Source organism: Moschus berezovskii, chromosome 6 (assembly GCF_049115385.1).
Source record: "Moschus berezovskii isolate FMDL1 chromosome 6, NW_MosBer_1.0, whole genome shotgun sequence".
NCBI classification, from domain to species: Eukaryota; Metazoa; Chordata; class Mammalia; order Artiodactyla; family Moschidae; genus Moschus; species Moschus berezovskii.
In genome coordinates, this window is record NC_142465.1 from 24,973,363 (window position 1) to 24,987,744 (window position 14,382).

A 14,382-nucleotide genomic window follows, 5' to 3' on the forward strand; every position below is an offset into this window, starting at 1 on the left:
GTTAGGGCTGAAGTGAGGGATTGAGCATTTATTGTTGTTGTTTAGTCACTCAGCTCTGTCTGACTCTTTTGAAACCCTATGAACTGCAGCCCGCCAGGCTTCTCTGTCCATGAAATTTTCCAAGCAAAAATACTAAAGTGAGTTGCCATTTCCTTCTCTGGGAGATCTTCCCACCCCAGGGATCAAATCCTCGTCTCCTGCATTGGCAGGTGGATTTGTTACCACTGAGCCACCAGGTAAGCCCCTGAACATGTATTATGATCCAATAATTTTAAAAATGACTTGGATTCCTCTTCTAGTTATTTTCTTGCTTTTTTAAAAATAATAATTTATACATCAAGAAGGAGAGCAGGAGGTTTTTCACAAATTTTAAAGTCATTCTAGTAATCTTGTGTGTATAATTAAAAACATTAAAAATGAAAGAATTACTGGTAGAAAGCTTATTATATTCCTCTTAGCTTCATTTATTAATCCTTACAATTATGTGTGTATTCTCCTAATACATCCTCTGTCCCTGACTGAGTCTTACCTCAAAGGGGGATATCTAAATGCAGAATTCTTCCAAAACTATTGGAAGTGTCAATAAAATTTAGAAAATTTTCACCTATATGTTTATATATCTATTCAGGCCTCTCACAGTCCTCATTTAACAACTTACATGACATGTAAGTTGAAATTACAAACTAACCACATTTAAAAGCAAACTCTCAATCTTCTCTTCTAAATATGTACTCCTTAGAAAATGTTCTGCCATCTATTCAATTACATACGACAGAAACCTTATGCCCTCCTTGCTCTCATTCCCATCTGTTCAGTTAACTATCAAATCTTGACAGTTTTACCTCCTGATTCTATCACATTTGTCCACCTCCCTTTAACACCATGATCAGTGACCTTATAATTCAAGATACCATGTTTTTTCGCAGTTAGGTTCAGTTCAGTTCAGTTCAGTCGCTCAGTCGTGTCCGACTCTCTGCGACCCCATGAATCACAGCACGCCAGGCCTCCTTGTCCATCACCAACTCCCGGAGTACACTCAAACTCATGTCCACAGAGTCGGTGATGCCATCCAGACATCTCATTCTCCGTCGTCCCCTTCTCCTCCCGCCCCCAACCTTTCCCAGCATCAGAGTTTTTTCCAGTGAGTCAACTCGTCGCATGAAGTGGCCAAAGTATTGCAGTTTCAGCTTTAGCATCAGTCCCTCCAATGAACATCCAGGATTTATCTCCTTTAGAATGGACTGGTTGGATCTCCTTGCAGTATAAGGGACTCTCAAGAGTCTTCTCCAACACCACAGTTCAAAAGCATCGATTCTTTGGCGATCAGCTTTCTTCACAGTCCAACTCTCACATCCATACATGACCACGGGAAAAACCATAGCCTTGACTAGATAAAATCCTAACTGAACTGATCTCCTCACATCTAGTCTTAGTTTCCTCCAAATTGTTTCACTCTGCATCAAGAAAGTGTATGTGCATAAATTTATTGTGTATGTGTATAAACTTTTTGTATATATCTACTATATATGTAGCCAGTGATGATAATAAACACTTGTTTATCACTTTCCATGTGTCCTGCACTGTTGAAGGCACTTTACCTATTCTAACTCATTTAATTCTCACTATTAGGTAGGTACTATTATTTGTCCTCATTTTATTAACTAGAAGAAGCTGAGAAAGAAAATTTAAAAATTCTGCCCAGGACCACAGAACAGTGAAGCTGGAATTTTAACTCAGCAATTTTAGCTTCAGTATTAATATTCCTTACCACCGCATGATATTATCTCAATGAACAACAGAGGATGAGATGGTTGGATGGCATCACTGACTCGATGGACATGAGTCTGAGAAAGCTCGGGAGTTGATGATGGACAGGGAAGCCTGGCATGCTGCAGTCCAGTGGGATTGCAGAGTCAGACACGACTGAGCGACTGAACTGAATTGAACTGAACATAGTCACTTATGACTTAGAACTCCAATGATTTCCAAATGTCACTTCAACTTGACTACAGATTCTTTAATGTTGCGTGGAATATTCTTCCTTTTTACCCTGTGTTTAAATATTTCTCACCTTTTATGTGTTTTCTTAACCATTATTTCTTCAGGGAATCCTTCTTTCAAATTCCTTTGTACCATGCAGCTCTCCATTAATAGCTTTTATCACAGATGAAATTTTACATATTTTTGTGATTATTTGGCTAATTTGTGTCTCACCCACGATAGTATAAATTGTGTCCACTATTATAGTCCCTGTGTGTAGTCTAGTCTAGTATATTTATGGCACTCGATATATATTTTATGAAATAAAGAAAAAAGACAGGAAGGAAGGAAAATTGGGATGGATAAAATTTCTCAGAGTTGAAAAAGTCTAAAAGGATCATTTTACAGGTTTTCTTTTGGATCAGAAATTCTTTTCATATCCTTTCTCCCATTTTTTAAATAGAAGTATAGCTGATTTTACAACACTGAATGAATTTCAGGTGTACAGCATAGTGATTCAGTATTTTTGCACATTATATTCCATTATAGGTTATTACAAGATAGTGGGTATAATTATAGGTTATTACAAGATAGTGGGTATGATTCTCTTGAATCAGCTCTCTATTTGAACAATTTCAAATAGGTAACACTACCTCAGGAAAAGCTGCTTCCATCCCTGGATGACTCTGCTCAAATATTAGAAAGTTCTTCCTTAGCTAACGATGAAATACAGCACATTATAAATTTCATTCATGTGTTCTACTTTTCATTTTGGAGCTTCCTGGAATATGTGTTATCCTCTTTTTTCACATGGCAGATTTTCAAATATTTAAAGTTATTATGTTTCTCTCAACAAATTCTTTTTCCCAGCCTAATGAGATCTGATTTCCTATATTTTTATGACATAATATATATGACATAATTTTCTTTGTGTGCTTTGAAGCCCTTTAAAATTATTCTTTCTTAATGTCTTACCTTCAGCCAGTATTAAAAACTGTTCAATGTATGTTCATTGTTCTTCCCTCCCACCACTAAATAAGCTTTGGTATGAAAATACAGGGGCAATACTGCACTTTATATTTTCTTCTTCTGAATTCACATAATAAAATAACATTAAGTTTCTGAGAAACCTTGGATTAAAGTTACACATTGAACTTTCATTAATGTAGTGGTTCACAAATGTATATGATCTTGTTTCCAAGGAAATATATTAATAGGATTTTTCAGAATAATGTCTGGAAAATTATATATAAATAAATGCATTAATCTATATGGAATACTTATTGTTAATGACACATATTTAACATAGTCAGAAATATAAGAAAACTATACTTTGTTCAGTTCAGTTCAGTCGCTCAGTTGTGTCCGACTCTTTGCGACCCCATGAATCACAGCACACCAGGCCTCCCTGTCCATCACCAAATCCCGGAGTTCACTCAAACTCATGATGCCATCCAGCCACCTCATTCTCTGTCGTCCCCTTCTCCTCCTGCCCCCAATTCTTCCCAGCATCAGACTCTTTTCCAGTGAGTCAGCTTGTCGCATGAGGTGGCCAAAGTATTGGAGTTTCAGCTTTAGCATCAGTCCTTCCAATGAACACCCAGGATTGATCTCCTTTAGAATGGACTGCTTGGATCTCCTTGCAGTCCAAGGGACTCTCAAGAATTGTCTCCAAAATCTTGTTTTATTTTTTGACACATGAGAAACAGGTATGTCAAGTGATCAGAATATAACTTTTTCTTATGTTCATTGAATTAAAAAGGAAAATGGGAAATATATATTTTGATATATACATGCTAGAAAAGTGGAAATAACTGTTATTATAAGACTTTTTATTAAAAATATATTCTTTATAAAACTTGTGAATAAGCCTCCTAAAATAAAAATTTTACTTCTGTTTTGGTAGAAAGCATTCATTCTTTTTATTCAAAAAATCAAAAAAACACTGGCAAATATAAGAACTGAACAATTTACAATTAATTGGATTCCAAGTGTTAAAACACTAAAATTCTCTCAGAAATGTGATAAAATAAATGTAGTACTTTACCTGCAAGAGTACACTACACTATACCTAAGAACAGCAGGTATAAGAAATAATAATGGGCTAAAAATTCCTATTGCTTTGTTATTTAGTATTAAATAGCTAAAATTTTCTTGCTATATTCGATGCATTTCATAACAATTCTTGAGCTAATTATCAAATGATACTTACAAAAGCTACTTAACAATATGAATCTAATTATTTCTTTATAATTTTGATAAAGAAATATCTCATTTTTTTCTTTTTCTCTAGAAATTTCTACCTCTTGTTAGATTGTTGTGCTGTACTGTGATTATAATATCTGCATAAGCAGTTTTGAACATTTGCAAACAAATACATCGTTTCTATTGCATAACAATGTATTTGCATTAATTGGCATTAGTAAGCTGTGAGAGAGACAAAAAGGAACTATCTTTGAGTTGATAAACTATCTTGACTCTGTGTCCTGTTTTATTAAAGAAAAGCAGGCTGTGGTATATATGGGGAAAAGCAACTTTGATTAGAAAAACTAAGTTGTACAAATAAAAATAGTGGCCATATAAGCAATTAGAAAAGTGATTTTTATCTTACACCTATGAATGGTAACCAATTTCATGTCAGAAATCTGAACTCATTAAGTGAATTTTAGATTCTTGAAGACACAGTTAAATAATGACAGCCTGAAGGAGCCTGAAGCAGGTCATTAAATCCATAGGGATTGGTGGTTTGATTTCATTTCCATCCAGACGGAGGTAGCGAAGATGAGGTCCATAACTGAAGGAATCTTCCACAGGCAGTGTGCTAGGAGTTGAAGGACATATTACAGAGACGTTCACATCTATGGAGACAAAGATAGTATGAATGAATGAACCAGAACGCAAGAGACTCAGGATGGGAAGACCAAGATGCTATTAAACAGTCCTATGGAGGGCATAGTGGCCTGGTCTGTGAAGGTGGCAGAGAGACATTCTTTTTGCCTAAGTTGGAAGTTATGCACAGAAAAAAATGTCCAACGTACATATAGTAATGTCAGTCCATATTTTGCTATACTTAATACACAACAGCAGAAAAGACATATAGTTAAGAACTGGTAGAAACAAAGGTATATATGATGTATCACTTGTCTTCTTCCTTTGACAGGCCAGAAAAGGTGTGATTAGATTACTGTAGAGTGAGAAAGGTAGTATTTGGGCATCAGAGGTAGAAACAGTGGTTCAGAGCTGGTACTAAATGAATGGGTACGCACATGGGCAGATGGATGAAATGATGGATGTGAAGGCAGAAAGTCAGTCTATTATTAGAGAAAGTGCTTGAAAGCTACCTTTAAAATGCAAACACAAACTAATCATACATGATGACAAGTTTTTTCTTTTAAAGTACAATTAAAATAACTTTGTATACATGATACCTGCCGAAAACAACCTTGAATCTCCATATTTAAGTGTATTTAATTGGGGAAAAAACATTTGCCAAGAATTGAATTACAAAAATTCAAGCCAGGAAATATCCTGTCAGCCTTTCACATTGTTAGGATGTGAGAAATCGTGCACCTGCCTTGGATCAGAGCCCTTGGCAGCAGCGTCTATACTGAGATTTAGGAGCATTTAGCAGAGAAAGGTGTAGTAAACCAGCAAAATTCTGATGGGTGTGCCTAATTACTGATCTCAAATGAACCCTTATACTCCCTTTATCCCATTTTGCAATTGTGTAGAGCAAGAGATCTTCCCTTAGAAGATAAGACCCACCTAACTTTGGCAATGACCTTCCTTTTGTGTCCTGTGGGTGCATACTGACTCGAATTGAAGGGTTTTATGCATTGGAGAAGAAAATGGCAGCCCACTCCAGTGTTCTTGCCTGGAGAATCCCAGGGATGGGGGAGCCTGGTGGGCTGCCTTCTACGGGGTCGTACAGAGTCGGACACGACTGAAGTGACTTAGCAGCAGCAGCAGCAGCAGCATGCTTACTGCAAAGGTGCTTTGCTCTGATTCTATACCACTTTGTAAATTTAACTTGCTAAAAGTTATGACTTGCATTTTATAGAGATCTGTGTTCCTCGAGGTATTTTTCTTCACATGTATTATCACCTTATCGTGATGCAACATCTATTGGGCAACATTCCCTACCTGGGTATTGCTTAAATAGTGACTCAGGTGGGTAAGGTCATGTGCGCCAGGTATTTCATTAAATAGCTGAGTCCCACCCTTTTCCAACTGCACAGGGTCACTTGCCTACTGGGGAGATTATATCCTTTCTGATATGTTATCTCTTATCTTTACTACCCTTATTACCCATAACCCATGCATGTCTGAATAACTAGAATGTAAAAAACAAGTGTTCTAAATGTAATTATATTTTCATGAAATAACTGTAATGTTTCTGAGAGAGTACCAAGAAGCAACTTGTTTGAATAGGTAACATTATTGCCAAATTTAAAGTCCCCTAAGGTATTCAGAAGAAATAAACATTTCTGTCATTTTGGATAAACATTTGCTGTCCTATAAACTCTTCATGTAAAAGTTATGTCTCTGGGAAACCAATTTATTAACAACTAGAGTAGATTATGTGGTAAGAAGAACTGAGTATTTTAGCAGTCACTATAACGCAGTGTGATATAATCGTGAGCCAAGAACTCTTGCCAGGGAAATTATTCTTTTCCATTTATTTTCTTGGAATATAGAAATGACTGTGCTTGATATCTACATTAAGAAACAAGTAAATCAATTCTCTATGTTGACTTTGCAGCTGTGAAAATGATTTTTACCTCTGTTGCTAGAAATTTGTCTTAAGTCTTATACTCTAGAGATTGAAGCAAATGTCCTATGATTATACTGTTGGACTGAGAAAGATCACCTAAGGGAAAACTTGGATTCAGGTCCTGCCTATTATACTTACCCTTTGTCCTTGGCAAAATACCCCCAACTAGTTGAGCCTCAGTTTTTCTATCTTCAGAAATTCATAAGAGCACACAAGATTCCTCTGAGGGTTCATTTGTCCTTCTCAAAGTGTGGACCAGCAGTATCCGTAGACCCCACCCCAGACTTACTGGGTCAGAAACAGAGACTGGAGCCCAGAAGTCTTTTATAAGCCTTCCAGGTGATTCTGAAGCATATTAAGGTGGAATGTGGGAAAACAGAAATATATGAGAAAACTTCGATGAAAAAAACACTCAGAGTAGAAGATGAACAGAGTCCTTCTCTTCTTTGGGGAACTTTGTATAGCTATGTAATTACCTTGCATAGGTGCATTACCTCACTCCTGAATACTCTCATGCTCATAGTCCCAGTTTAGGGGAATCCCCAATTCACAAACAGGGATCTATGTGGAATCCCTTTATAAATTGACTTCGTACCTCAAATGTCTATGGAACTTTTGTTTTCAGGTAAAGAACGCACCTGTGGAAGCATAGAACTTTTGTCAGGAAAAATTACATTTATTTAGGTTGATATTTGGCTTCCCAGGTGGGTCACATGGTAAAGAATCTACCTGCAGTGCAGGAGACCTGGGTTCAATCCCTGGGTCGGAAGATCCCCTCGGGAAGGGCATGGCAATCCATTCCAGTATTCTTTCCTGGAGAGTTCCATAGACAGAGGAGCTTGGTGGGCTATAGTCCATGGGGTCACAAAGAGTCGACATGACTGAGCAACTAACACACACACACGCACACACACACACATACACAGGTTAATATTGGTTCAGTACAGCAGATTCAGCTATTAAGATATTTTCCTGTTGCATCTTTTGCTTTAACTACAAGATTAAACAATGTGTCTCATCACCATGGCAAAAAAAATCACTGCTGTGGCAGCAACCTGCTCATTAGTTCCTGGATTTTATGCTCAAGTGTGCTGGTAGGAAAAAAATATATATATATATATATTGAATAACTGAAGAATACACAGTGCAAAAATGGTCTGTTCTTACAAGTGGGATGTTTATGTAATTATTTGCTTAAAGAAAAGTTTAGTGAGTGATAAGCAGGCAGCACAACCTTCTAACAATTATCTGTGTTACTTTCCTACAAACCATCCAACTGATTCTCACTTTAAGAATGTATTTTATAAAGTTGTTCAGAAGCCCCCCTCAAGATTTTCTTCCTTAAGGGCCTGTTCGAGGATGGAGAATTCCTGGATACTTGACAGGCTGATAGCACAGGCTGTTGCTGGACCAAGACATTTTCCACTTCTACACCAGAGTCAGCCTGGTCTTAGGCATAATTGTGAAGATGCCAAGATTGCCTTTAATGTCTCCAGCTTCTTCCCTTCACAGCACCTCTGCCTCCAAGGCACACTGCACTCATCTCTCTCTTTCCTATCAAAGCTATTTTCAGGAAAGGAGTGAGTATTCTACCTTGTTGATTGCCATTAGTCCTAAGGAATTGCCACCTTCCAGGGACATTTGTTTTAATTTCAATTGAGCAAAGCCTTAAGGTACAATATTGGTTCCCAGTGCATGGTCCCTGAAACAGTAATATCAGCATCTCTAGGATACTTGCTAGCTATGGAAAGTCTCAGATCCCACCAGACCTACTAAATCAGAAACTCTGGAATGAGCCACCCATCTACATACTCCAGAGTTTGAGAAACCCACTGATCTAAAGCAGAAACTCTAATTAGGGTGATTGTAGGCATCAGCTCTCCATAGTCTTTAAGACTGGGGTCCCTTCTTGATACTTCCTAAATCATATTCCTTCTCTTACTATCCATGAGATTGTTTGTGCCTGGTACACTTTCCTCAGTAAGTCTGCCCACTGAGCCTGGAATATCAGAATCTACTCAGAGGAAAAGAAGATAGAGACATTTAGTTTATCCAACAGGTAATATACCTCTGCAGATTACTAAAATCAACTTTTTCAATCTAAGATTTTAACCTCTTGGATCATTGACAGTGTGAATAGACAAAACTTGAAAATACGCTTTAAAAAAGTCTAAAAGTACAAGAGTTCGAATAAAACCCCAACATTATTGAAACAACCACCACCCCAAAAGGAGATATAGAGTAAACTTAACGAGTATCTTAGTCAATGGCACACCCTGATGGTTACTTACTTCTAATTTTGTTGTGATCGAGATGAAGGTGCTGCAGATGGGCACTGATTTTGGGGACCTTTGTGAGTTGATTGTGAGACAGTTGAAGATCTAGAATTGATGATACATTAAAACCACTAGAAGGAAGGCCAGCATCAGATAATTTGTTGTGGTTGAGTCTCAGGAAGGCCACTTTAGGAATCACATTAAAATAATTTTCTGGTATTCCTTCAATGGAATTGTTGTCTAAGAACAGCTGCATTGTATTGGCTGGTAATCTTGGTGGCATATTCCTCAGTGCATTCTTAGCCATGTTTAGCTGCATGAGGTTCTTGAGTCCCTTAAAGGTGTCTCTTTGAAAGGCATTGTCTAATAGCTTATTGTGCTGCAGGTCAAGAAGAGTCAGGTTCTCCAGATTGCTGAAAGTCCCTTGAGGAATTCTGGACACCTTGTTTCTAGCTAATTGTAATTGTTCTAAGCTTCTTGGCAATGGAGAAGGTACCTCCTCCAGCTCATTATCTTCCAGAAACAAGAAAAGCAGCTTCTTCAGTTGGCTCAGGGCTCCCTTTTCAATTCCATAGTTGGTTATTTTGTTCTTGTTTAGGTTTATCCATCTCAGTTGGGTGGCATTCTCAAATGGCTTCTCAGGAATGGTTTCTATCAGGTTATTTTCAAGATAAAGGTACCAGATCCTTGATGGTATAGCAGGGATTTCTTTGAGACCTCGGTTTTCACAGTATAAAGCAGTAGGGAAACTGGGGGGACAAAAACATTCCCTGGGACAATCGAAATCGTGCATTGTCCAGTCCTCTGGATCACTTGCCTCATAAACCTGTCTCACACTTCGAGTCCACACCGTATCTGTTACGAATAACAGCCAGATGATGAAGCAGATTGTGGTTGCCATTATAGTATCTAGAATAAGGGATATAATAATTAGAGGTTTAAAGAGTTTGACCTTTAGATAACTGCATGCACCAAAATTATCCGTAAACATAGCTTCTTTGGTGAGTGGGGAGGGAGGAAGGTAAAGACTTGACAGCATTTTCTGCATAGTTATCAATCATTACCCATCTATTTAGTGAGCACTATCTGCAAAGCATTTTCGAAAAGTGAAACTGACTCACCAACTTGTAACTTTCCAGTTTTAACACAATCACGATGAAAACTGAGTAAGAAAAAGCAAATTTTAGGAACTCTAAGTGCTTTTCCATTTCAAGCTATTTAATACAAGGAAGTTAACTGAAACCCAGAGTTGAACACACAAGTACAAAAAAGTGACCTTTTAATAATTCAAGTTTAGAGTCTACATTGTTCCTAAGAAATAGGCATATGCTTTTACTTTTGCTCCTAAATGAGCAGAACATCTGGATGAGATTTCCCAGGCTCTTTGGCCCTTGAACCAAAGAAATAGCGAGATCAAACAACATCTTAGCAGTTTTTTTGTGAAGGAAGGTTTTTAAGATTTGAAGAAAAGTATGTGATTAATCGCTTGCTCTGTTGCCCAACTTCTCAGGTAAGTTATATTTTGGGGGTTTAGGAAAATATTTCTAATATTTTAATACAAGATCAAGCTGTTTAGCCAAGAAATTTGGATTATGAAACTCTCTCTAGCGATATAGACATAGACATAGATACAGATATAATCACACTTACATAAGTGGCATTACTATGGTCACTAACAAAGAAAACAAAAGAACATGCTTAGGGTACAGGTGATCGCCACAGTTTCAGTATGGCTGCGAACAAGCATAGGTTAACACTTACTGATACGTGAGACATTTAAAAGACAGAAACCCTCCCAGCTGAATATCAGCAAGGCTATGGGAGCAAAGAGCTATCCTAGCGTGAAAAATGTATGTGTGTGTGTGTATGTGTGTGTATCTATATAACAGTAACATTCTGACCAAGGTACATTTAGTTCAAATACTTGGTAATGAAGACCAAATAAATTTTACTGATTCCTTAGGAAAAGATAAAGTGAGCATCATTTAGAAATGCTGATCTTCTGATTTCGCCACTAAATTGAGGCAAGCACAGAGCTGCTTCCTCAAGCTGTCAAATTTCTTGTGATTGCGGAATGCTCCTCTGGTCATCCTCCAGACACATTAAAACATTATTTTTTTCAGAATAGGGATTTGCTTTAGTTATTGACGCTGTAACCCTGCCTCAGATGAATCATAACTTTTTGAATTTTTAACTTTAAGAGTTATGAAAATTGTAAAAAATAATTTACCTTGCTGTCCAGGAATGTATCGCTGAGTCCTGTGTCTGGAGCTGAAGTTTGCTAAAATCAGTTAAGGAGAAAAAAAAAAGAAAACTTTGACTAAGGGAATTTGTTTTTATTTTATGCTGTCAAGCCTCCTATGAGGAAAAAAATACAACCTCCTCTGACCGGTCACCATGAACACCTTTGATGTATTGTCTCCACTTTGACAGAGCCTCAGAACACTGCTTACCTCAGTTCTTGGATCTTCTTCGTTCCTTTCTATTGGTCACTGCTCATTCATAGTAATGGATTGACCCAGGCTACACGGTTGTGTTTTTATGAATCCTCCCTAATATATATGCATCCATGGCTCCAGCTTTAACCCCTCCAACAACCACAGCACTTCAGTACCTAGGCAGCCCTGCACAGAAAATTCTGACTTTAATCTCAAGAACCCATAACAAAAATTCAGTGTCATTTTCAAACTCTGAGTTCACAGTCCCAAAGATATCGTAAAGCAGTGATCTGGAGTAATAGCAAGAAACTAAAAGCAGTTTTAATTTCAAGTACAACAAAAAAGACATTTTAAAGCATTTTTCTTTTTTTAATTGGATACAAAGAAACAAGGGCCAATGTCCTCTTTATATGGGAATCTTTTACTCATTTTTTCTTGTATAAAACAGTTGCTGAAATTCTATTTAGATATATTGATTTTGATAAGGGAAAAAGAGATAGAAAATATATTTGAGAAATTTAAAAATGAAATCTGGAAAGCTCTACCTGATGTTGGCACTAACTATGCTGTTATGCTTTGTTTTATAGAAATAATTCTTCTGTCTCTATTTCATACTGGGAGCTTTATTCCAAATAACGATTAAAATGCGATTTTTTTTTTCTCTTTATAACAGATGTTTTGCATTTAGGGCATTATAGGACCTTATGTTGAACTCTTTTGTTTCTTTAGCACATAAATTTAGGACAATGTTTCTTCTAGTTCTTGTATTTGAGGGAAAAAGAAAAAAACACTTATGCCTCTTAAGGAAAGACAAAAGTTTTTGAAAATCTTGTTTTCAGATGTTATCCTGTTGATTGATAATAATCATTGTGTTTTCTAAATCTATCTCATTCTGGGAAAAGAAATGTGTACTAATATGATGCATTTGACACTACTCATGCAAGTATTATCAGAGAGGGAACACAGTGAAGAGCAGAGAGCACTGGACTCACAAAGCTTTTTCTGAACCATTTACTTCCTTACTCTTAAACACAGTCTTGTCAGCTGCAACACAGGGCTGGACTCCCTCACAAGTTTGTTGTAAAGGATAGGAAACGTTAGCCTTTTTGTAGCATAAACTCTACACCCTCAAATGGAAAATACCCTTCAATTTAAGGGCTTTTATAGCCCAGGATCTAAATCAGACATGATCTCTTGTTAGCCCAACAGGCACATTCATATCTTAAGAAAAAAAATGTTAAGGGTTATTTGCTTTTCTCACAGGGCTTCCCTCATGGCTCAGCTGATAAAGAATCTGCCTGCAATGTGGGAGACCTGGGTTCGATCCCTGGGTTGGGAAGATCCCCTGGAGAAGGGAAAGGCTACCCACTCCAGTATTCTGGCCTGGAGAATTCCATGGACTGTAGAGTCCATGGGGTCACAAGAGTCCGACATGATTTTTTCTCACAACAAAGATCTCCTCTGTTTACTGCATTTTTCCTTTTCTCTTTCTTCTTTTTCTAAACCCTTACGACATAAACAACAGATAATCTCTAAACTATCTGACCCCCTTCAGCTACTGTCTTATTTAATTTTCTTTTTTAGCCAACCTTATTTCAGTCACTTCTTAATTCTATTACAAAAATGTGGCTACATGTCCATCGTAGGAAAATTAGAGTCGTACATTGGCTGCCTCTAATCTCCATTTCTAGTCACCACCCCATCCACGATTCAGCCACCAAAATAGAGTGCTTAACCCCTCCATTTCCCTCACAGTGCTCTGACCAAAACAAAACAGCAATGATCTTCGTATTTACTAATTTACTGACAGTTTTAGCCTACTTGACTTGTGACTTCTAGCAATGCCGACCCAACCCTTTAATGAAATGCTTCTCTCCTAGTTTTTCCTCCTCTTTCCTTGTGACCTCTCTATCTGTATTCTGAAGCTCTGTGTTTCCTGTATCATTTTTTTTTAAAAAAGTGTTTCTAGCATTTAAAGCTCTTTGAGAGTCTAAGATCTCAAAAGTTTTAAACGATTGCAAAGTTTTAACCGTTCCCTCCATTGTGATGACTCCTGAGGCTCTTTCTTCACTCCAGCCTCTGGAAGAAAACCTGATGTGTGTATCCACACACTACATAGACATCTCCTGTTGCAGGTCTCACGGCCCTGTACCTTTAACTGCTCCTGTCAGTTTGTACTTTTGAGTGACACTATCAGCTTATTCAGTCTCCTGAACTAGAAATCTGGAAATCATTCTCAACTCTTCCTTCTCATTTTGTGATAACATTTTAAGGACCCTGGGAGACATGATATAAATAAAAAGGGTCACTGGCAATGCTTGCCGGGTTTGGTATCATTGTTTCCAGACCACAACATAGGGTGTTTGCCACCATTAGTGTTATCTCTGTCTGCCTGTGTCTTGGTTTTTCCCATAATAATTCAATCTACCCTTCTTGGATTACTAATTCTTGGAGGATGATTCTAACTCTTCTTTAGAACTACTTATGTGGAAGTTCAGTAAATTAAATGAAAATAATGGTAAGAATACCTAAATCAAGCTACTTGATACAAGAATTAATGAAAGACTCTGCCAAATCATACCTGATTCTGGTAAGAGGAGAAAAGAATTCTAGTGCTTAATGATGAGGCTTTGGTACTGTCTTTCTAATAAGAGACTCAGCTCAGCTCAGTTCAGTTGCTCAGTCATGTCCAACTCTTTGCGACCCCATGGACTGCAGCATGCCAGACTTCCCTGTCCAACACCAACTCTCGGTTTACTCATGTCCACTGAGTCAGTGGTGCCATCCAACCATCTCATCCTCTGTTGTCCCCTTCTCCTCCCGCCTTCAATCTTTCCCAGCATCAGGATCTTTTCTAATGAGTCAGTTCTTCGCATCAGGTGGCCAAAGTATTGAAGTTTCAGCTTCAGCATCA

General features: G+C 37.6%; 1 protein-coding gene across 2 annotated transcripts; it reads right to left on the minus strand.

Moving 5' to 3' along the window:
* Positions 1 to 3,836: 3,836 nt before the first annotated feature.
* On the minus strand, positions 3,837 to 11,570 carry KERA (keratocan). 2 transcript variants are annotated; one of them, XM_055396298.2, is made up of 4 exons: positions 11,484 to 11,570; positions 11,261 to 11,311; positions 9,046 to 9,939; positions 3,837 to 4,838 (listed from the first exon to the last, which is right to left on the minus strand). In XM_055396298.2, exons 3-4 carry the CDS (start codon positions 9,929 to 9,931, stop codon positions 4,666 to 4,668), a joined length of 1,059 nt encoding a protein of 352 aa, XP_055252273.1. In that variant the 5' UTR covers positions 9,932 to 9,939; positions 11,261 to 11,311; positions 11,484 to 11,570; the 3' UTR covers positions 3,837 to 4,665. The 2 variants fall into 2 exon arrangements, with proteins under 2 accessions (XP_055252273.1, XP_055252272.1); XM_055396297.2 differs by lacking the exon at positions 11,484 to 11,570 and having other exon boundaries at positions 11,261 to 11,461.
* Between the last annotated feature and the right edge of the window lie 2,812 nt (positions 11,571 to 14,382).